The sequence below is a fragment of the Leuresthes tenuis genome, unplaced genomic scaffold (genome assembly GCF_036924035.1).
Source record: "Leuresthes tenuis unplaced genomic scaffold, fLeuTen1.0.hap1 SCAF_15, whole genome shotgun sequence".
Classification (NCBI taxonomy): domain Eukaryota; kingdom Metazoa; phylum Chordata; class Actinopteri; order Atheriniformes; family Atherinopsidae; genus Leuresthes; species Leuresthes tenuis.
In genome coordinates, this window is record NW_027325369.1 from 18,030,076 (window position 1) to 18,053,554 (window position 23,479).

Below are 23,479 nucleotides of genomic sequence, written 5' to 3' on the forward strand. Positions count from 1 at the left end.
AAAACAAACACTTTTGCAAGCCTGGTTATTTTGTTTCGATGGAAAGTTCAACTGCATGTTCACGATAAGACGCTAACTAGCTAAAAAGACTTCCTTCAGGGAGTCGGATCACAGAGCAAAGAGAAACTGGACGGAGCGTTTTGTTAGGATGGAGGTCAGTTGCTAACTAGTTGTGATATCTCTCACTTTGTCTAACAGAAGATAAGTGAAGTGCTGCACTCTGTGTGCTCATCTCACAGCCACCAACACTCTGATACCAATGGCTCTCGTCCAGCTTTGAAAATGGCCCGTTTTGTTTCCGATGGCGGTTGAAAAAGAGTGATCTGTGGTGTTTTAGCATAAATAGATGGAGTCATTTCGCAATCCTGAGACGATGCAGCGCATGTCTTGCTTTTGGGAAAAAAAAAGCCTGCTCTCTGTACTCTCTAATCTTGTGTCTCTTGGAAGAGAAATGAACGGAGAGCTTACTACCTGTTTCTTTTTGCTAACGTTGAGCGGCGTAGGATGAGCTGCACGTGTGACTGGTCAGCCTAAAAACCGCTGAGCTTCAGCCACTGGCTCGTGGTTTCCTGCATCTCCGGGAACAAAGTGACCAGAAGCAACTTTGTCTGCACAAATCGTGATTTTTTTTTTATGTGGCAAATGTTTTTATTTTATGCAACTCCACAAGCAGTGTTTCAGCAGGGATCTGAGCTCTGACTCATTTTGCATCGTTGATTATCAAGTAATCAGCATTGCTTTCTTGACTTGTTGATTAATTTCTCATTCAGCGAATTGTAGGGAAATTGTAAATGTTGTCATCTCATACAACAAATCCTGAAGATAATCACTTTAATGTGACAAAGATAATAGATAACATTACCCCATATTTTGAACATTCATTCCTAAAATATTCCCCTCGATCTGTATGAGAACACACAGTGACTCTGATTGGAATGATGATTCGTGTCTGCGTGTTTACTGGATTAATTGTCTAATAGAATAAAGACAAAATGCAAAAAAAGAAGGAAAATTATCGAAAAATAAAGACTCAATATTTAGTTATCTGTTTAACATTTCAAAATCATGGGATTCTATTCTTTTCCCCAAGTTTCTAATCACACATGGCTGTTTAAATAAAAAAAAAAAAGGGATGATCAATAAACAGCCAAAACATTGACAAAAAAAAATCAGAAACGGCTAGAAAGAATAAAAAGGAAATGAGTCGGAATGATGGAATCTCTGCCGTTTTTGCTCATTTAAATAAATTCCTGTCGCAGTCCCGTGTGTCAGAGAAATCTTTAATGTTACTCAGCACAAAATCACAAACTCTCCCGCCCCTCAAGTCATGAGTTATTTCAGCTGTTGTGAGAGAAGCAGGAATGCTCTGATAGCTTATTCTGCTGTTCATCAAAGTTTTTAACGCTGAAGGAGAAAGTCGGCTTCTCGCGTCTCGCTCTCGGTGACGATCAAAGGTCAGGGCAGGCTGACTTCCTGGAGTTGGGTGAGAGTTTGGTGTTTTGCGTGAGGGCATTTCTTACTGTTGCGCCCACTTTAGCATTTCGCCGAAGAAGTCTAATGATGTGAGGACCTGTTGTTGTTGTTGTTTTTTTCATGCTGGAGAAACTGTAGCCGTCCGCTCTTGTGTGTAAATGTCATCTGCTGTGATTGACACTGTGGTTTGTCTTCAGCCTGTCCTCTTTGACCAAGACAGTGTGTCATTGTATGTGTGTGTGTGTGTGTGTGTGTGTGCTGTATAGTGTGGGGAGATAATGGAATAGAGTTCTAATCCGGTAATCCCAGCACTGGGCCGAGGCTAAGCCAGGGATTTGAGTGTGTGTGTGTGTGTTTAGATGTGTGTGTGTGTGTGTTTAGATGTGTGTGTGTGTGTGTGGGGGGGGTGTTTGGCAACCAGCCCATAAAAGGGTAGATGGGCTCACACCCTCCTTCTAGTTAACCCTGTGTATAAATGTAGATGGGTGTGCTACATGAATTCCTGCTGTCTGCTCCTAACAGTGATAAAGCTAAGGAGACGGGACCAGTTTAATTTTGGCTCCAGCCCCCTGAGGCTAGTCTCTGAGCACAGGTCCTCTCTACTGGTTTCAAAAGAATGAGCTGGTTAGAGGCAACGGAGGAAAAAAGAGAAATTTCACCTCAAAAGACTTTTGGTCCGGTGAGGATTGCTGGATTGCACGCCAGCGTTAAAGAAACATTATCACAGTTTTCTATGGCGGGTGTAAAGGGTTTCGGTTACTATCTGGGCCACTTTTTTTTCCCTCCTAAGTGGCAACTGCTAAAAACCAATGCAGAGGCTGTCATATTGTTGATCTTTGCTTTTATAACCAATTCACCAAAGAGGCCGGCTTACGGGGTTTAGCATTTGGAGAACAGATTGAGCTAGATTTTCCCTTGCTGAAAGATTTTTGTAATTATTTTGATGTTTGTTTTAATTGATCTTTTAATACAGGCTTTTATTTCGAGCTTAATGGCTTATTTGACTGAATCCAAAGTTCCTTAAATGCAGAGTCTCCGTTTCATTATGGTTCATCAGTTCATTCTGTGTACCAGAGAAATTGAAGGAATCGGGAGCTTTCCTCAGCACATGTCAGGAGCAGCGCTTTGTCTGTAATCGTGTTGCATTACTCAAACTCCTGTTACGCTCTGTTAATTTCGCCTGTCACGCAGGTCACCTCCTGCTTTATTATGCAGTTTGCTAAAAGATTCAATCGTGTTGTGCGTCAATTAATTTCTGCACGTTTTAATCTTCAAATCAGATCATACAAACAGGCTCAAATCGTTTGCCTGTGCTGTACAAATTGACATTTCTGCTAAAGTTGGGGTGTTTATTTTTGGCTTTGGTGCAGGCAGTTTTCTGCGGAACAAGGCTTGTACTCCACCCTCTCTGAATCTCTTTAGTCAAACTGCTCAGAGCCGATCACACCTTGCATTACCACGCATCCTTAGTGATCCGATCACAAGTGAACAAATCTGTGTCTCACTTCACTCTGGCTTTAGGATGCGCCTGCAGTGCGCTTTGAGTCGCCCTTTAGCTGGGTCAGGACACCATCACGCACTGAATGAGCGGGTCATGCTGGCACCAGGCGGTTTTTGCGCTTTACTTTGTTTTCAGACTTGTTATTGGTTCATTACTGTAGTGATAGTAATATGGATAAGCTTCAAATTTAGCTTCAAATTCCTGAAAAAGCTGCGCTCATTGCTATTTTTCTGCTGCAACTGTTGTGGTGCCTGGATGTTTCTCAAAGCTAGACGAATGCGGTCCTCCTTGACCCCCGCCACCTCTGGATGAAAACTTAATGGGATCACCGAAGATGCATACGTTGAAGCCAAGCGTCGGGGTCAGAGATGGACCCAGTGAGATGAAGGGTCACAAGCACACGTTGCTTGGTTCTAGAGGAGCACGTGGTAGATATTAGTAGATATCTGTAGTGTAATGTGGATCAGAGTGAAACAAACAGAGCAGAGCAGCTATCCTGTTTCACATTTCTGAGTCCCTTCTAGATTCCCTCATGAGGCTCTGACTCTGCATTCTTTTCACCCCTTCCTAAGACAACTGCCTTCATTTGTCACTCCTCTCACTCCTCTTTGCTCTTGCATTTCGTGCAACTTGGACCTCGTCACGTCGTGTCTCCCGCAGCCCGTGGTTTCTCCGGGACACCTCCACATCTGCATCTCTCCTCCCTCCTCCTCTCTCTGCTCCTCTTCTCTCGCTTTTCGTCCCTACTATATCGCTTACTCTCTCCTTCACCTAACGCACCACGCTGCCCCCTCACCTCACTTGGCTTATCGCTCACTCTGCCTCGCTGTCTCTCCTCTTTTTGTCTCTCTCTGTCCCTATCTCTACCCCCTCCCTCCCTCCCCATTCTCGTCATTGCCACCAAAACTGCTCCACTCTGCTCCCTGGAGAAAATTGTTTGACTAATCGTGCAATTTACCCCCAGTGCCTAGTTGTGCCATGTAAGGTGCACAAAGTAAAGTAGAAAACCAATAGATGGTTAAGGCTTTTGAAAAGGGAGCAAAGAGGTACAAAAAAAAGTTAAAACAGGGGCTGTTTTAAGAGAAATTGGATTAAAATCTGAATAAACATAATTGTCATCAAATGCAACAACAAAATCTGTTTTGCAATGCTGCTTCATAACTGTTTTATTAGATTGAAACATTTATGGTCACACGTAAATAATACAGCGACCGTGGCGTCTTGGTTGGGCTTTTCGGTGCCCTCTGATGCCCCTGGAGGGGAGAAGCGGTGTGATGACATCAAGTGTTGCTGTTGATGAAATGTTTAAATCTAATGAAGAGGCTGTGACAGTTTGCAGATCGTGTGTCACGCAGCCGTATGGAAAGATTCGGTTAACTGCAGCGTGTCGTTAACCTCTTCTCTGCCGGCCGCAGTTTGAGCAGCCCGAGTGTTTTATGGGTTATCAACCGTTTTATCGATCTCAAGTCTTAATCTGAACGAAAATGATTGCTTTTTGCATCAATGTTTTGATGATGGTCTCGGTGTGGAGCAGAAAAGTTCCATAACCTGGGTAATGGGATCAGCCCAGGGAGGTGTTAGCTCAGCCCAGGAAGCCGAGCAGCTCGCTGTAAAGCACAGTCTGACTGACAGAAGAGGACTGTAATAACTGTATTATGAGCTACTTTTCAAACCAGGTAGTCATGAGTAGCAGACGGGATGCTAACGATGCATTTAGGTCTCGATATGCTTACCAACAACATTTGAGTCGTCCTGGTGACGGAGCTGAGTTTCCTGCTCTTAGTCGGCACCATCCACCTGTCCTGCTGCATCCTGTTTAGTGCAGGTGGAGCAGCACAACTGTGTACCTGCAGCTCTCCCTACTGTCACTGATGAGAGGGGACAAGGGAAGAGTTCCTATCCCACTTCCAGAATCAACAGAGAGTACTCCAGCTTACACTGGCAGAATCACGCTTTACCTCACGCCAACACGGTATTTGCATTCCTGCTTGTGTATAGAAAGGATATTCCTTGGAAAAAGACAATGGATTATCACACTGCTTTTTGCCCTAATCTCGAGCTTTTCCATCAACAATCAACACTCATTAATTTCCTCCTCCAATTACAGCGATAATCGGGTTCCCATTTGTTCTCCTTCACTTTGTATTCTGGTCTTTCTGCCCCTCTGCCTTGTCCTCCGGAGCGTTGGCTAAGTGGATGTTGTGTCTGCAGCATGCATTAGCACCGTCATCCGGTGCTTGTGCCTGTGTGCGCACAGGTCCGTCTGCCTGCTTCAGCACCGCTGCCTTGGCAGCGGCACCTTTTGTGGAATTCTGTGTTAACTGTGCAATTTGTGCCAGTTTTGAAGCCCAGCTGGCTTTTCAGAGATTGTGTGCCTATATATTTGTGTGCGCATTTGTTGGTCAGACCCTGATGGAGAGGCTAAGCAGCAATATCCTGTTGCTCTCGAGCAAAAGACGCAATTTTGACTGGGCTGATGAATTAGCAGGACCACCACAGTCAGCTATTTTTCCTCCCATATCCCATCCTTACTCCTTTTACCCCCCCTCCCCTCTCCTTCTTCCTCTGTGTGCTAAGGACAGCAGGTCAAGGAGACAGTGATGAGGTACATATCAGTGTGAACCAGAATGTAGATTAGTACCTCTCCAGGCAGGGACACGCATAAATACAGACACACACACCGATACATTCGCTGTCTCTTCCTGCCTCTCCCCTCTCTCCATCCAGTGTTTATGTCTCTGTCTTTATCCCTGTGAAAGGTATCAGGCGGAGGTCAATAATGTGTTGAGCACTATTGATCTGTCCGGTAGGTCCTACGAACGAGAGAGAGAGGAAAGAGGGAAATGGAGAGGTAGGGATCAATGCTATTCTGTATAACCCATCTACATACTGTGCTATACCACCCAATCAGATCCTTAGTCTTTTGTTCTCCGATGGATTATTCATCAACATCACGGGTTTATACTGAGTCCAAACAGCAAGCACGACATGGTGTCCTCTCGAGGAGACATCAGTTTAAAGTCTTTGGCCTCAAAGCGGTGGAGAACATCTTTCCCGCAATCTTTTGGTTTATCTCCGTTAAAGCTGAGCGTTTATTATCCGAATCAAAGAGCAGAGCGGAGCTTTTCTACTCAAAAGGAGATCGAAACCTGCTTTCTGTAGACTTAACCAGATAACTTAAATATCACAAGAGCAGGCAACTGAGTCCTTCCACTCTGTGGCATAACGATTGGAATTGGCTCATCTGCTTTTTTCTTTTTTTTTCAGAATTCTTGCTCAATTGTGTGTTTTTTTTTGGTTCATTTTTTTGTAAATCAAACCCCAAGAAAGTTTCATAAAAAAATTAAGTGTGTTTGATTTTAACTTTAGCAGAAGAAGAGACAAAAATATGAAATCACCTTTTCATTTCTAAAACCTGCAGATATATGCAAATGAGTCTGCATTTTGAAAAAAATAAATAAAAAGAAGTGCTTGCAGAGTTTAAGGAGCTGCTGCACCTGGCTGACTGATACAAACATCCCCAGCAAGACAGCTGTCAGTGGAAACAAATGAAAGGTTTATATAACTCTGTCAAGGAGTTAGTTCAACTCAGAGTGTGGCAAAAGCTGTTGGTTGTTCGTCAGCTGTGTCTAAAGTTTAGAAAAAGTACCAAACAAAATGGGAAGAGGGTAAAAGAGAAACCTAAAGGTCGACCAAGAAGGACATCATCTGCATGGACAGATAATTCAAAGCATACGTCTTGGAAATCGGAAATGTGCAGCAATATAGATTTTAAAAACAAATTGGCAGAAGCAGGACGACCAGACTGTGAGGAACCGGCTGAAGGAAATGGGATTAACATCCAGGAAAAAGTCACCTAAGGGGGTAAAAATGCAAAAATAAAAATGAACGACTTCACGGGGCAGGGCAGATTCTTCTGACACCCAGGGAGTGACAGGAGACATAGTATGAGGGGAAAGAAAGAAGATGACTTGCATTTACTTTTGATTACAGTACAGCTGTTTGTCCACCAGGTTGCCCATTGTCGCCTTTGTGTGCTTGTCCTGTAGAGAGAAACAGGAAGTATGAGCAGAGAAACTGGCATGATGCGTACAAAGCTCCCCCGGCCACCTGTGCACCCAGTTCATTCATCGGCACGGTGTCATTACATAAAGAGAAAGTTATGGATCCTGTCCTTTTTAAAATAATAACCTGCTTAACTCGGAGTTGGCCTCAGTCGAAGACAATCAGCTCTACTTACGTTTGCCGTAATCTCCGTCACAGCGATGCTCCGGATTGGTATCCGGGGAATTTGTTGGCTGGGTTTAGGCTTTTTGTCTTTTTCCTTCAAGTAGGGGAGCAGAGTGTCCTACAGAGAGAGGCAGCAGCCATGTGTTAGCTGGTCCTCTGCAATCTTTGGGTAGATGCTGTCTGTCAAACTAACGGCAGATAATTTCATAGTTATCAGTATTACTCATCTTACCAGTGGTCAGTGGTTTGGTCTTTAGCCACAGCAGTAAGCTGCAGTCTGACTGCCTGGTCCAGGTCCTGTGTTGGAACATTAAAAACCTGTCTTGCGCGGCTGAAGGCTGTGACACAGTGTTTGTGCAGCGCTGCAGGGGAAGGCCATTAAAATGTAGTTTGACGGTTTAAACAGTGTAAATATTCCCAGGCATTTCAAAGGGTGTCCCGTGGGTTTTGTTGAACTTTCAGCTGCCTTCAATGAAAGAAACATGTTCTTCTCATTCCTACTGAATGTCGGGGATTAAAAGCGCCGTCATTGTTCTTCTCGTGCGCATTCCTTCATCTCCTGAGTTTTCCATACCAGCAGAAAAACTACGAAATCAACTAATCGCTGTGTCTTCTTCGACGTGTTTCTCGACGTAAAGGTCTACCGGCAGGTTCTTCCTGCGTCAGCCGTCGTTGTTCGTCTGCAGAAATTTTCAGTCGGATTTCAGCAGCTTTATTTATTTATTTTGTCCGTGGCTGCTTTGTTGCAAGATTTATCTGACTATCTACGTCATGGTGTGGAGTTGAAATGGACAGGTTGATGTAGAGAGTTCTGCGTGCCACCGCAAGAACTCAGAAAGCACTGTTGGATTCTTTTGTATTTCCCCAGGCCAGTTGGTTTTAATAAAGTCCAACTGCATACTAAAAATCTACCTTCCTTTTTGCCGGTGGCAACTGTGCTCAATTTGCGCACTTTTCAGTTTACATTAATTTTTAGCTCAGCAAACTTGAGAATGTACATGCAGACAAATGATCGGTTATATCAGTTATAGTCTCTGACGATAATGTAACCAGGTGATAGATTTCAAACCCAAATCTCCCTCTTTATTACCTTCTTTTCTTTTTTTTTTTTCTTTTTTTTTTCCTCCCCTCGTCCTCATTTTTTTCCTCTTCTGTCTCACTCTTGTATCTTCTAACTCACTCTCTCGATCTCACTCTCTCCTGCATCTTCTTATTCTCTCTCTGCGCTCCTGGAGCGGGGGATGCCAGGGGGACAGAGTGCAGATAGGACCTGTCGCCATAGCAACAGCTTCTGCAAGCTGCTGACACCCTACTGAGGGAGGGGGGACTGAGAGGAGGAGAGGTTGTGATGGGGAGGTATAGTACAAGGGTTGGGGCACAGGGTAGGTATGTGTGTGTGTGTGTGTGTGTCATTACCCACAAATTTGAGTGCGTGTATGTGTGGGATGGGGTTAGTTTTTTTTGGTTTTATTTTTTGGAAGGGGGGGGGGTGTCATTGATGGGATGAAAGATGGAGAGAAAACTGTACAGAAGAAGAAGGGAGGGAGGACGGAGAGGGAGAGAAAGAGGCGGCCGACCCTGCTTCTTCCCCAGGGATTCAGTGGCCTGCTCATGTTCACAAGCAGAATTAGCATAAAGATGGGGGGAGGTGTGTGATTCTTCAGTTTTTCTGTGTGTTGGTAACAGATAGGAGAAGGGCAGCGAGTGTATTTGTGTACATGCGTGTAATTGGTCGTACGCCTCGTTGTCCAAGCATACAGTCTGTGTCACATGGATGCAGTGTGTTGGTTAGGTGTTCCTGCTGGTGGATCGGTGAATGTTGAAGAGGGTGTGTTTGTTGGAGCGACTCCCTCCCCTGGGTCTTTACCCCCCCCCCCCCCCCCCCCCCCCCCAGCTCGGGCCTGAAGCCTGCGGTCCTCCCCTGTCTGCCTCTCTGCACTTTATGAGCCTGTGATGCAACTCTTTGTGTGTTTGTGCGGTTTTGCGTTGGTTCGGTTGGGTGCTGCTGTGTGTTTGTTCCGGCTCGCTTATGTAAGCACCCTCAACATGCGTCTCCTTCTGTGCGCGTTGTCAAGAATACAGTTATATCATATCTAACTCCCAGGCTGCTTCATTCTCGTCCCTTCTATTTTAGTTTGTAATTCTTTCGCGGTGTTTGACTTGAAGACAGGGGACTGTCGGTGTTACTTGTGTTGCTATGATTCGTGTTTGTTAAGCAGACGCTTTAAAAAAGTTCCAACGTTGCAAATGTTTGGAGCTTCTGAACATCTCGGTCTTTGCTCTCCAGACTTTAACGGTCATCACATACTTTATGGGTTTAGAATTTCCATAAAGTTCTGTCTCAAGGCATTAAATGGAAAATCTACCTTCCTTTGAATGAAATAAACCAAAAGGTGTACAGATTTAAAGTTATAACTGTATTATACTTTTGATTTGCTCACGGTTGAAGAGTTGGATTATTTGAATTTAAGCAGAACCGTAAAATAAAAAAAGAAAATGGCTTCTTCTTCATAGAAGAAACCTTAAAGAATTTCAAGTTTCCTAGTTAACTTAAATTAAATCAGTTTATTTGCAGATGACTTGTCACTTTATTTAAGTGGCATAAATATTTATTAGGAATTGATTCCAACTAACTAATCAAATGTGGTTTTTCAGGGTGCTTAAGGTGTTTTCTAAGACTTTATTAGAACATTCAGATTATATTGGTGTTGAATGGAATCTTGTTGTGCTGTTTCTTGGCAAGATCTTGTCTCTGCCTGTATTCTAACCGCTGAATGAATCAAATCCTTAGCTAAATAAAAATGGAATATTTGATTTCAAATTTGTTTTTAATGAGGTTAATCGTGGCCCTTACAGATGTGCCAGGTACTGACACATCTGTCACTTTTGATGCAAATCTAGCTGTATAATTCCAGAAAATATTTACATAGTCGCTTGTTCCTTTTAACTTCACAAGTCACTTCCTGTGAGCCTTTTTTTGTTCGTTCTCGTTCAATCCGACGTCGACCAAGATGACGGACAGACGAAGGGGAAAAAAACCGAATTTGTTTCTCCAAATTTTTGCCTCTTTGGTTTGAACCGAATTGAATCTTCTTGTTTTGGAGCGAGTGAACGCTGACGTAGCGCTGTTCCCAGATCAGTCGGTTACAGATTCATGTGGGAGCTTCTGAGACGTGATGAACGTCCCCAACAATCCAAACGGAATGACATTAAATGAAATAAAAAGTGAGTTTTGACTTGATGCTTGTCATGAAAACTTTTTTCCCCCTCAGCACGCTGCGCTGTAAACGGCAGTGCTGCTGCTGCCGTTCTCTTCCCAGCTTTGTATCAGCTATATGTCAACTTTCTGAATGTCTCTCCCTCTGGGCATGTGAGAAATGTTTTGGTGGTATTTCTCCTGGAGCCCCTCCTCTTCCATGCCTGTGTGCGGCGGAGGAGGTGCTTAACGTCCCTCTCCTCTACTCTTTCTGTTCTATGAGATGAGTTAACAGTTGAGGAAGATACTTTTAAACTTTAAAGAGTGTCTTTTTTTAATAGGGGGGGGGTACAATGATTGCCTATGCACACACTGCCCCCTGTAGTAATTTGGTGGCCGGTGCATGATCTTTGGAGATGATAGAGAAATAAAAAACCTGGCATGTAAAGCCCCAGGTTTAACCGCTGTGTCTGTGTGTTTCAGAGCGCAGCAGCAGCACCCAGCCCAGTGATGGGCAACATGCCCCCCAACGACGCCATGCCAGGTGGTCCCATGCCCCCAGGCTTCTTCCAGGTATGACCCCTCCGCCCGTCACCTCCACACCCACTTCTCCTTTTATCTTACCTTTCCGCTGTCTCTCATTCATCCATTTTGATCTCCCAAAAAATGTCCAAATATCGACATTTTTCGGAGAGGTGACAGCCGGTGTCGCTGACCTAAAAACAGAGAACTGCTGCTGTTGCAGAGGCAGAAGAGAGGTGCCTTCTAGACATCTTTCATTTACGGGTTAAAGAAACAACAAATCGGCGATCTTAAAAAGAAGTTTAAGGGCGTTATGTCTTAATTAAAGTGTATTTATTCATGTTTGTTGCTGAAATGAACGCTCCTCATTGTGTTGTTTAGTGGTCGCTCTTTTCTAAAAGCCATTTCTATTCCAAACTTTTTAACGGTCAAAGTAAACCAGCCAGATTTCCCCTTTCAAAGAAGGAATTTGAGCAATCCAGTTGGTTTATTATGGATTTTCTCACCCTAAACTTTATCTTGAGATGTGGACTGAATGGCGAAGTTTCTTTAACTATTATTCAAATGTATTTTGTATAATTAAGAGACGGAGAGAGGCAGAGATAAATGGATGGATAGATGATTGAATCTTATCAGATGACACAACACAACTTCTTCTTCCGCACATTTTTCCACAGAAGTGCTTTTTCCACTTCTTATATTCCCTCCCAGCAGAGCCTCTGGGGCTCTCTCTGTCCATTTATCTGTGGCTCAGCTCTCACAGGGCTGCTCACAACCCGTTTATGATTCAACCATCCCGTATTCATCCTCTCCTCCACCCCTCCATCCCCATCTCCGTCTGTCTCTGACCCGTCCCGGCTCTGTGAAGGAAAGGGGTTTCAGTGTGGGAGATGGCTGTCTGAAGAGTGGAGAATGCACACATTGGCAAACAAAAACGCATAGTCTCACATCCTCCGTAAGGCAGCGGCGTGATGGACAGCTGTGGCATTTGGCAGGAGGCATGATAAGGTGGTGGCGAAGAGTGGAAGCGAGAAAGCGAGTGACATAATATGAGAGTGGGGAGGAAGAAGAGGGGGAATGTGAAAGATCATTACCACCGGTGCTGTTGTCCAGTGTGTGTCTCTCCTCTCTGGCTGCCCACTATGGCCCATTGTTTGCTGGTGTGGTGCTGGGGAAGAGGGCATCCGAGAGGACGACTATGAATAAGCAGAGGGAAGGGTGGGGAAGAAGGGTGACGAGAGACGCATGAAGTGCTATTTTTACCATTGGTGGGGGAGTGAGATTGAGCGACGGTTTGTGTGTGTTCAGCGGACGTTATTGTGACCGAGAGCTTTGGTCGTTCGCTGCAAATACGATTTGTGCTCATCACCGGGGCCGAGTGTGGTTATGATTAATGTCAGCCCTTAATGCTTAAATATGTGTGTGTGTGTGTGTTTATTTATTTTTATTCAAATGTTAAAAAGTTGAAACACAAGCAGCCACACGGAACTATCATAAGGCAACAATCATAAACCTCAGGTTCTGTTTCTGGTTCATTCCAGTTGGGTGTTGTTAAATGTGCAGACTTGGCAGATTTGCGGTCAGTTTGATGGAGCAACGCACAACTTCTGGTTCATTTACAAACAAACATCTTGGTTCCCTCAACACCGCATGTACATGACGCTCTAATAAGCTTTGGCTGGTTCAGAGGCAGTCGAAGGGTCAGCTGCATTGAACCGTCTCAAAACGGAGAGAAAACAGACCCTCCGCCATTTTTCTAATGTTTCCTCCCCAGAGAGAGGCGACGGCGTCATTTCCTGTAATTCAGCACATGAGCTATTCAAAGTGCTGGATTGACTGGTTTACATAGCCTCGGGTTGTGTTGTGCAACGTTTGTTTTTTTTTTTAAACCCAGTTGATAGATTTTATCAATTGTTTTGCTTTGAATCGTCATAAATGATCTTAATGATTTTGCAGCTGCAGTTTTGCTAAACCAACAATTCAAAATCCAAATGCATTCCGTTTCACCTGAAAATATCGGCAGAACTTAGTTCCAGTTAGTTATATGTTAGAGTGAACAGTGGTTTGTTGTTCCTGCCAACAACAAATGTTTCAGATTCTCTTTTTTGAGAGACTTACTGTTTTTAAGTAAGTCTTGAAGTGACATTAAAAAAGGTTTCTTGGCCCATCCACAGTGTTTAGATGCTGTCGGACCGCTCCTTTTCTATGCTGACGCGTCTAACTGTCAGACACTACTTTGAAAAAAGGTGAACTGATGACTGATGGCCGTCTTATTACACTGCAGTGCGGCGCTAGACGCCACCGGGTGCCCTCTCAAAAGGCCAGCACCGTTTGGGCTGCAGGAGGGTCCCGGACAATATTAGACACCTGTGAACGTTCCGGCTCATCACTGCACCCTCAGCTGATGTATCAGCGGAACGTTCCCTATTATGAACCCGATACGTGATGTCAGCTCCAGAAACTCTGTCGGTTTTTGATAAATAGCTGTCTGACTAACCGTGTAAAACGGTATAATTGAAATTAGCCTCGTGCTGAAGAAGTGATTCTAATGATTAATCAATTATCTAAAGTAGTTGCTTTACTTTCTGTTGGTCAGCTAATTGGTTAATTGACTAACCTCAGCTCACCTTTTGTACTCGCACATTACCACACTGCTAAAGAAGTACTGCTATTCGATACACTTACTTACAGAGCAGGTGTTAATGAATTGAATTGAGAATAATAACGGAATGTGAACTCCTTTTGCCTTCATATCGTTTTCTCTGCGACTCGGGTGTTACTTTGAGAGAAATGTCAGCGGAGTTTAATCCTGTCAGAGCACGTTTCCAGTGGTCAGCTGTAAGAACGCGCCCTCCCCGGCTCACTGTGGTAATCGATGTGTTGTCTTTGCGAGTGTCCGAATGCCTCGGAGGGATAGGTGGAAAATTCCATCTGCCATTTGTAAATGGGCCGCCTTTTGTTTTCCACGGACGAGTGGAAAAGGAAAAAACTGAACTGGAGGCACAGGCGCTGACGGAACGCAAGAAGAGGCTGTTGCACAATGACTTATTTATTAAAGGTTGTTCACCTCTTATCCTGATGTGAGGAGTCGGCAATAATGCAGTGGCGTTTTGGAGAGGTGGTGAATTTGCCCACAGGAGCGAGATTTTGGCCACCACAGATAGAAAGCCTCAAAGTTTTACTTTCTTTTTTTTGGAATCAGCATCATCTCTCTGGTTTGAAGTTGCCACTAGTGCCTGCCATGTTTCTGTGAGCCCTTGGTAATACTGCCCTCATGTGGTTTAGACAAAAATAGAATCCCATGACCAGAGGGTCCCAGTGATCCCCTCTTTATGGTGGAGCGACACTGTTGTAATGCCATCCAGCCAGAAGACATCAGTCTGCTGATGCTGTCGGACTCCCAGACGCACATATCCTGAAACACTCTCATTCTTTTATAATAAAGTTTTTCTTTCTTCTGTGAAGGCGTGTCTTTATCTTCAGATTTAAGAGGATTTGCCCCAAAATGTCCAGCTTTTTCCCTTCTCCTGCTTCTCTTCTACTTCCTCAAACTAAAGACCCCCCACAGATGGGATACCCGTCCCCCCCCCCCACCACCCACACATGGTCTTCCTCTCTCCTATGATTTTGATCGGGTAATTCCTCCAGGTGTAAACCCACATTTTGCCCCCTCCCCTCTCTGATGTCGCTCTTCTTTCTTAAAGGGACCACCCGGCTCTCAGCAGTCCCCCCACGCACAGCCCCCCCCACACAACCCCAGCAACCCCATGATGGGACCCCATGGCCAGGTAAGAGGCAAAAGCTTTCTCTCAAACTCCCCTTTTTCCCCTCATTCCCTCACCCACACACTAGCCTTTTATTCCCATTCACTACTTGCACACTTTCTTCTCCTCCTCCTCCTCCTCCCTCTTCTTCGACTACCCTTGAGCCCTGTGAGCTCGAGTTTAGTTCTGGCTAACTCCCCGTAGATGTCAGCCCCTCCAGTTACGAGCTCCTTTTATGAAAGCCGAGCATCCAGAGGCAGCAGGGCCCGCTCCTCTTCAAGGCCCAGAATCGGCTGTCCCTGTGCGGGATGAATAATTCACTCCCTGCCCCTCCCCCGGAGCAGCTTGTGGGGGGTTGCACACTTATCTTCTCCTTCACTCTTAGCACACACATGCACGAAAGCACACACACTTCTCCCCTCCCCCCCCCCCCCTTCCTTACTTGTTCTTGCACCTTATAAATAAAACACAGGACAAGCAGTATAAACACGTCACATATACGCACAAAACACAGGGGTACACCAATGTACTTGTGCTTTCTAAAGGACTGAACTTTGGGTTGCTGAAGTGTTCCAATAGAAAACTGCATATTCATACGCACACAGCCAAAAGAACTTTCCTCCTCAGTCTTTGCGTGTTTCAACACTTCTCCAGAACAGTAGCTACAGATGCCACTGTGGAGGTAAAACTAGCCTTTGCCCATTAACTGCGGCAGCTCAGCTCTTCATTCTTGTGGTTTCTGGTTTCCGTCTTGTGCGCGAGAGAGTGTGGACATGCTTCCGCTAAGGTTTTGAACGGTGTTGTTGGCCTGAGGTGTCTCAGACTACGCCAGGCAGACCACAGACCGAATCAGCTTACACCACAGTGAGAGCAGGCTGGGTGTGTGCAGGGAGCCGGGGGAGCGCCGCCCGCGCGCACACACACACACACTCGCACACACACACACACTCGCACACACACACACACTCGCACACACACACACACTCGCACAAACACACTCGCACAAACACACTCGCACAAACACGCGCTTTGAATGCATCGTGTTTAAAAACAGGCTGTTGAAATTCACATCACTGAAACCGTTTTTTTTGTTTCTTTTTCTTTCCTTTTTGAGAACTGAAATGAATTGTTGACAAACTTGCAGTTTTGCTGTGTCATCCTCCATCCTCCATCCACGCTGTGTCCACCTGTGTGTTGTCAATGCTACCTCCGTTTGAGAGCTTTTGGATTTATCAATAATGGAAATGTCTTTTCTTTTTGTGTGTCCTTCCTTAACCCCCTCCCCAAACCCCCGTCTCCTCCTTCCATTTCTCTCTGCAGCCGTTCATGTCACCGCGGTATCCAGGTGGACCGCGCCCCGCACTCCGAATGCCAAATCAGGTATTCCGAGTTTTGGATCAATTTCATGTTGAAGCTGACGACTCTTGAAGAAGCCATGTTCCCAACAATTTGCCAGCATTTTCATGCCTTTTCTTGTCTTCTCTCTTCTCAGCCTCCTGGGGGAATCCCAGGATCTCAGCCTCTCCTGCCAAACAGTCTGGACCCAACAAGACCGCAAGGTAAGGCAGCGAAGTGTGTCGAGTGTGAGGATAATTTGTTACAACACGACTCCTTTTGTTCAGTAGACGTGAAGGATATTAATGATTATGATCTCAATCACCAACACCAGCACAAAACTGCACTCTGTTTTTCTAAGTTATCTATTTCTCTGGGATTTAGTACAAATGAATTTGTTTTTATTTGACTTAATATCTGTGGGTGTGTTCAGCTCAGGAAGGGCTGAAGGGCTCAAGAGAGTTGGATCAAGCATTGTTTGTGGCTCCAGTTAATTCTTTATTTCTAAGAAGGCTCTGTTCTTGCAGGGCATCCTAACATGGGTGGACCAATGAGAATGAATCCTCCCAGAGGAATGGCCATGGGCCCACAGGTAGGATGACTCTGCAATCCAAGTGCCAGTCCAGCGATATATATACATGTCATACTTTACATTTACAGTCCCTAATATCAGGACAACAGGTGGCTCTCTCTGCAGAATCATTTAGTAAAGAACTTTCTGACATTGTTCATGTTCGATCTCTCTCAGAATTATGGCGGCATGAGGCCTCCTCCAAACTCCATGGGTGGTCCCATGCCAGGAATGAACATGTAAGTCTGGCGAATTGCCCGATTCTGTCGCGTTTACCTTCAGTAGTTTCCTGGTAGCTTCAGCAGCAGCTCTTCTCTTCTTTCGTGTTTATGTTTTCAAGGACAAAAAGTCTCAGATTATTGTGTTTTTCTGAATGCATCCATTGTTGCCGCTTACACACGGTGTTTCCAGCATCCATTTCTGTGGCTACACCTTTGCTTTAAGTACTATGTAATGACTCATTGTTAAGGCAGGTTTATTTTATGTTTATTCAAAGTCCTTGTCGTTTCCTGGACATATTCTTACCGTAGTTTCAGTGCTTTTCCCTCTGACTCTTGCCTTCCTACTCTGACGCCTTGTTTTCTCCTCTTTATTTCTCAGGGGCCCCGGAGGAAGAGGGCCTTGGCCAGGGCCTAATGCTAACTCTGTGAGTCAGAAGCCTTTGCATGTACACGCTGAACACAAACACTGCAGGTGGTGGGTGAACTTATAGGGACACCCATCTCTTGTACAGTAGCCGAAGCAAAATTCAAACCATAAGAATTGGAAAAAAACCTCAAAGTTTTTCATTTTTGAACACTAAGTCAGTCTATCTTCGTTGGTGTTTCTTGTAACTGCTCACTGGTGTGTATGACAGTCGTATGACTCAAACGCTTGTTTACCTCTGTCCACCTTGCAGATAGCCTACTCCTCTTCATCTCCAGGAAACTACGTGGTGAGTTATTGATCTAAAAAAAAAGATAAAAACAGCACTGCAGCATTTCAGGATGCACTTTAACTTGTATGGGTGTCCGTTTTAAATCTTTGCCTTCGCTCGTTTCTCAGGGTCCCCCAGGCGGAGGAGGTCCACCTGGAACTCCCATCATGCCCAGCCCAGGTGGTGCGTCACCTAACTATGTCCCCAGCACTAACACTTGTCTCAGAAAATAAATGTCTTTCCCATTTTTTTTCTCCTCACTAACCAAGCATGAACATGTCCTCACCAGCCAAGTCCCATCTCTCTGTGTGTCCTTTTTTTTTTTTAAATCTTAAAGTGGTTCAGACGTTTGACACCGATTTCTGTTACTGATTTAGTTTGTTTCTTCCGATTAGATTCGACTAACTCCAGTGAAAACATCTACACAATGATGAATCCTATTGGACCGGGAGGGAACAGACCCAATGTGAGTCCTCTGTGATTTAATTGAGAGATTTAACAAAAAAGTTCTATGTTGTTACTTTAAAAGTTTAGTTTTACAGGCTTGTTTGAGTTTTCAACATTCCAGATTGATTCTGGCTGTTGTGATGATTTAAAAAAAAAAAAAATGAAGCATTTAATCCTGCTCAAATAAGACTCATAAGCACGTCACCAAGTAGCAGCGCAGTTCAGCATTAAAGGAACATTACGCCACCATATTCCACTCAATAAGAATAGACTAGAAATGAACTGGGGGATGAATTAAATAATCTCTGCTTCGCCTCAAGCTGAAAAGATTGCAATTATGTCTGAGAGGCCAAAAATGGAGAATAATCTTACAGTCAGTTCCACATCTTCTCACCAGTTCCCTATGGGGCCGGGGCCAGACGGGCCTATGGGAGCTATGGGAGCCATGGAACCACACCACATGAATGGATCACTAGGTGGGTGGTAACACAGCGTGGATCATGTGACACATTGTTTTCTTTTGAATTTAAGCCAAGTTAAAGACACTTTTTTTTTTGTTTGTTTGCTTCTTCAGGGTCTGGGGATATGGACGGGTTGCCAAAGGTGCGTAAACATCAGTTTTATTGGTTTGGTTTGCAGAGATTTGGTTGCAGAGTGCAAACTAACTAACTAACTAACTAACATTAAGAACCCGTCGAACGTCCTCTCCTCTCTGCCACAGTTCAGTCCAGAATCAATTTGTTTTGCCCCATTTCTCCCCAGAGCTCTCCTAACAATATGGGGGGCATGAACAACCCTCCCGGAACGCCGCGAGATGATGGCGAAATGGGCGGCAACTTCTTGAACCCATTCCAAAGCGAAAGTGTAAGTAGAGTGTGTTAATGACCTCTCACAACCCTTAACAGTTATCCTCGCTGCCCTGACATAAACCAGTGGAAGAATGCAAGCAGAGGGTGAGACTAAATATTGGTTAATGTCCTGGAAAAATCTGTGTCCTGTCCCTAATTGCATTTGATAGCAATTCTGCTGTTTTTGCCATGTTAATCACTTTAACTCGTTATTAGTTTAGAGGTGGCAGAGTTACTTTCTAACTGATGCTGCAGTTTTGGGCAGTTTTTTTTAATGTTTTATGTTATTAAAGACATCTCTTGATGCTAGTGCGGTAGTTGAAAAGCATCTCTGAATAGGGGTCATCACCAACTCATTGTAATCCAATCCAATGATGGTCAGACCTCGTTGAAATAGACCCGTGCAGATGAGAACACTTTGGACCAAATAAAGAGGAAGTTCACAGGTGGTCATTTGATAACGAAACCCATTTTATTACCACCTTTTATGACACAAGATAGGAACTTAGTTTAGTGCTAAGCTGGTAACATGTACCTGGCCCGTGGTATTAAGCAGAGATGTGATTAAAACAGTGGTTTTAAGTGGAATCTCCACGTCTTGATACTCTTTAACTTGGGACACAGCACTGTAAATTTGAAAAGCAAAGCGTGCTTCAGTCTTTTGTAGCACACAAAATCGAATGAATCATTCAAACAGGAAAAAAAGAATGTCTGTAGACGATATTTACCATAGCTTGTGTTCTGCTTGCATTGTGGCCGCTTACTAATCACTTGAATTCATTTTGTGCCTTCTGTATCGTTGATGTGATCGGGGCTGATTGGTATCTATGCCGACTGAGCTTTGTTGTATCTAATTGCTTAGATGCTTTTTTGTCTAATTCAAACGAAGTGAACATAATAATGTATGTGTGAAGCTATGCGTTAGGAGCACGACAGGTGGGGGGGGGTACTGCTTCTTGCATTGTGTCAATCTGTGACGGTGTCCTGCCCTCGGCCTGGAGAGCCACGGGGGGGGCAGGCTGCAGTCACAGCTGAGCTCCAATAACCGCTTTCAACTGATCAGCTGCAGGGCTGGGATCATCTGAAAAAAAATCTCAATATTCAAACGGCTCTCCTGCTGTGTCTGCTCTGTAAATCTGAGCATGACGAGCCAACTCTGTACGTTTTTTTTGGTTGAATTTTCTGCCTGTACCTGAAAACGCTTCGACGTCATGAGAAAGACGACAGAATTATCATCCCAGATCTGATTGCTTGAGACTGGTGTGTTGGAGCCTGGCTGGAACTTGAAGTCTGCGCCTCCTCGAGCTCTGCAGGGCTGGGTTTGAGCGCCCTCTGGTGTTTAAATGTTGTCGGTGACATTTCCACTCATCTGTGCCCTCCTCCCCCTTCCCTCTCTCTCTTTTCAGTATTCACCCAACATGACGATGAGTGTGTGATTTTATTTTTTTCGTTTTTTTCATTTTGTTCCCTCCCCTATTTTTTTTTTTGTTTTTATTTTTTTTAACCCTGTACCTGATTTTAATTTTAAATTTTTTTTATTTTTTATTTCTTCAATTCAATCCTTACTTCACCTTGGATTGGACCACCTCCCCTCCGTGCACACACACACACACACACACACACACACCTTCTGCCCTCAACGGGATCCACTACCACCCAACCCGCCACTGTCTTTCCTCTTCTCACCCGGGAACTGTACGGCCACGCAGCCTTCCGGGACCGCCCTAGAGCATGCTGGGACTCTGATTAAGACGGGCCCTCCTGGAGCATGCAAAATGGCTGCCGGTGTGAATAGGAAGCAGTCGCAGAGCAACAGGAAGAGCCTCCTCTCTGACTCCGGCCCCAGCCTCTCTGGCTTCCTGTCGGGGTCGAGACAGTGAGCGAGGGGAAGGAGGACAGGCAGAGAGAAAGAGGGAGAGAGGAGACTGACAAACACAGCCCTCCCTCACAGACGCAGTGTCGACTCTCTTTGCAGCTGCCTGGAAGCTTTTCAACCACAACATTGGATTTTTTTTTTTTTTTTTTTTTCAATCATCATGTCGTTTTTTTTTTTTGTTTTTTTTTTTTGTTGCTGTTCCTGACGGACTCAGTGCAGGGCCGGATGAAATGGCACCTTTGCTCCCCCCCCAACGTTGTTTTCCGTGTGTGTACATTTGTAACAGAGGTGTTGTGATGACCAGTGAATATGTTTTTCCATATTTTTTTTTTTTTTTTGTGTGTATGTATTGTATCATTGCTATTTTTATTATTGTATTATTGTTGTTAATGATATTGGTATGATCATTTTCAGATTAGGTTGTAATTTCTGTTTTTACGGGCACATTATCATAATGACAGTATATGTGCACACAAGTCAGAAATCATTTGCTGTGTGACGTGGTTTTGTGTTAGCACACTGCCCCCTGCAGGTAAGAGTTTGTCCATCATGGTACTGATTGGTTCTTTTTTTTTTTTTTTCCTTTTCTATCTCTCACAGAGGAAAGCTTTTTAAAAGATCTAAATTTTAAACTTCCTGTTCACCAGCAGAAGCATCTCCTGCTTTAGTAGCCTCCCTGCAGTGAAATGCACAGCTCTATTTATTTATGCTCTTTTAATCTGTTGATGAATCATTGTTACTTTTTTTTTTTTTTAAAAAGTGTTATCCCAGGTTTTTATCAACTACAAAATCAGTATCTCATCAGCATCTCTGTCTGGGATCATTAGATCCCTTCATCCGAGCCCCATGGGTGCTGAAGTCATCGCCCGTAACAACCATTTGGACCCCATTCATGCTGCTCCCAATAACGCTTCCCACTTAGGTCAATCTTCACTCCTTTGTAGAACTAGGTTTTGTTACCATCTTACTTCTGACCCATAGTGGACACCTTTTTTTTGGCTGATGAGTTTTCAACACACTGTGATGTATGTTTGTGCTTTATTGGAGTTTTTCTTTTACACGTCTGTCGGTTCAGATCGCAGACTTTTACTTTCGCTGTGGTTCCTCTTTATGGTCGCTCTTGGATCCTTTGTGTTTTCATGCTGGAGAACGGCGGGTCAGGAAGCAGCAAGGCATCGGGTCTGTTGGCTGTAACCAGTGGCGTCCCCTCCTCTGTCCTCTAAATTTTCCTCCACTCTCCATCCGGCCGGGATTCACACACAGACACTCAGTCACACACCACCGCCCCTCTGAAATTTATCTTCCTTTCCTTTTTCTTTCTTTTTTTTTTTGTACAACTGTCCATCTTCTGACTCATTCTTTTTGTAAATACTGTAAAATGCATTTTGATATCATTGACATGTTTTGATATTTCAAAATCACAACTTAACAGTTGATCAGAAACATGCCGATGTGGGCAACTGTGTGTAATTGTTCAGAGATGGTGTGTCTTTAACTCAGAAATAATATGAAACGTGAGAAACTGGAGCTGCTATAGACTATTACGCTGTTTCACCTCATCACAGACAGACGTGGGGCTTTACACTTCATCTGAGTTTTTGTGTGGAGGGGGTCCAGCGTAACGAGGGAGGAAACCGTGGTTCGGTGTCGGATAACTCGCTGTCGCACGCATTTCCGTGACGATTCACCGTAATACGACTCTCCCTAGATTTTGTTTTTGAGGGGGGGGGGCGAAAAAAAGGAAAAAAAAAAAAAAAAGAAAATATTTTTTGACAGAATTTGCAACAATGGAAATGGTAGAAGATGTTTTTTTTTTTTTTTTTCTTAGAATAAAACTCCTTCGTCTTTGCCTCAGACACGCCGCCGCGGTTCGGCTCCTTTTTGACACACGGGACACTGGCTCTCAATCCAACACACCGGGGACCAGAGTACACGCTTTTACTATGAAGGACTTTTTTTTTTTTTTTTTTTTTTTTTTTTTTAATCTATTTAAAACGGGGCAGGAGAAATGTTTGGGGAAGAGAGCGGGAAAGAGGACACGTGGGACAGATTTGTTGCAAAGAAGCGGTGGAGAGAGTGCAGAGACGCGCGTTTCCTCCCCTGTGCTATGAAATACTGTTGTATGAAATACAGTCCAAGTTCTCTTTCTGTCCTGTAAGTAAAGCCGTCACAGCGTCGATCATTTCTGTATTTCTATTGTGCTGATGTATAATACTGTAACATTCAGGGGAAGGGAGGGTTAAGAGGACTTTTGGGGGTGGGGGGTTGGAAGTAAAAGATTTTTCTGTTCAGTTCCTCATTTTTTCCCTCTTGATGACAAAGCAGTATTGAATATGAGGCAGTCTGTCCTTGGGGAGTTGCTTTGTATCTCATGTTAGGGTAGTTTCAGATCCTAAATGTCTCGTGTAGTAAAATAAGAGGTTCCTTCGTATGTTTCTTTATATTGTAAAGTTTCTTTAGACAAAAAAAAAATGTTGCTTCTTGGGGAAAAGAAAAAAAAAGGTGGGAAATCTGCATTGATAACTAATGTATTTTATTATTTTTTTTTGTTTTGTTTTAATTTTCATCAACTTGTCAGTCGTTTTTTGCCTGTGTCCCCCTTGTTGTAGATACATATTAAAAACAAATAAAATGACTTCACTCCTTTTGCCATGAACATTCACTTTTTTCTTTTTTTTTCTTTTTTTTTTTAAAAAAGTCTCCTCCAAACGCTATTTTTTTCACAAGACTGGAATTCATCACTGTACATCCAGGGAATGTGGACTGAGGTGAGGTGGTGGCGCTGTCGGAATCTTCCTTT

At 44.1% G+C, this 23,479-nt stretch overlaps 1 protein-coding gene across 3 annotated transcripts in view; it reads left to right on the plus strand.

Moving 5' to 3' along the window:
- Positions 1-23,335, plus strand: part of LOC140270074 (single-stranded DNA-binding protein 3) — a 35,580-nt gene extending 12,245 nt beyond the window's left edge. The window contains exons 5-18 of one of the 3 annotated variants that reach the window (XM_072365150.1): positions 10,884-10,973; positions 14,627-14,710; positions 16,007-16,066; positions 16,179-16,245; positions 16,549-16,613; positions 16,770-16,831; positions 17,193-17,238; positions 17,491-17,526; positions 17,637-17,688; positions 17,904-17,974; positions 18,353-18,431; positions 18,530-18,558; positions 18,718-18,819; positions 20,210-23,335. In XM_072365150.1, the coding sequence (XP_072221251.1) occupies positions 10,884-10,973; positions 14,627-14,710; positions 16,007-16,066; positions 16,179-16,245; positions 16,549-16,613; positions 16,770-16,831; positions 17,193-17,238; positions 17,491-17,526; positions 17,637-17,688; positions 17,904-17,974; positions 18,353-18,431; positions 18,530-18,558; positions 18,718-18,819; positions 20,210-20,239 (873 nt within the window). In that variant the 3' untranslated portion in view covers positions 20,240-23,335. Of the gene's footprint in view, positions 1-10,883; positions 10,974-14,626; positions 14,711-16,006; positions 16,067-16,178; positions 16,246-16,548; positions 16,614-16,769; positions 16,832-17,192; positions 17,239-17,490; positions 17,527-17,636; positions 17,692-17,903; positions 17,975-18,352; positions 18,432-18,529; positions 18,559-18,717; positions 18,820-20,209 lie in introns of all 3 variants that reach the window. The other 2 variants (XM_072365149.1, XM_072365151.1) reach the window with 2 other exon arrangements.
- The last annotated feature ends 144 nt before the right edge of the window (positions 23,336-23,479 follow it).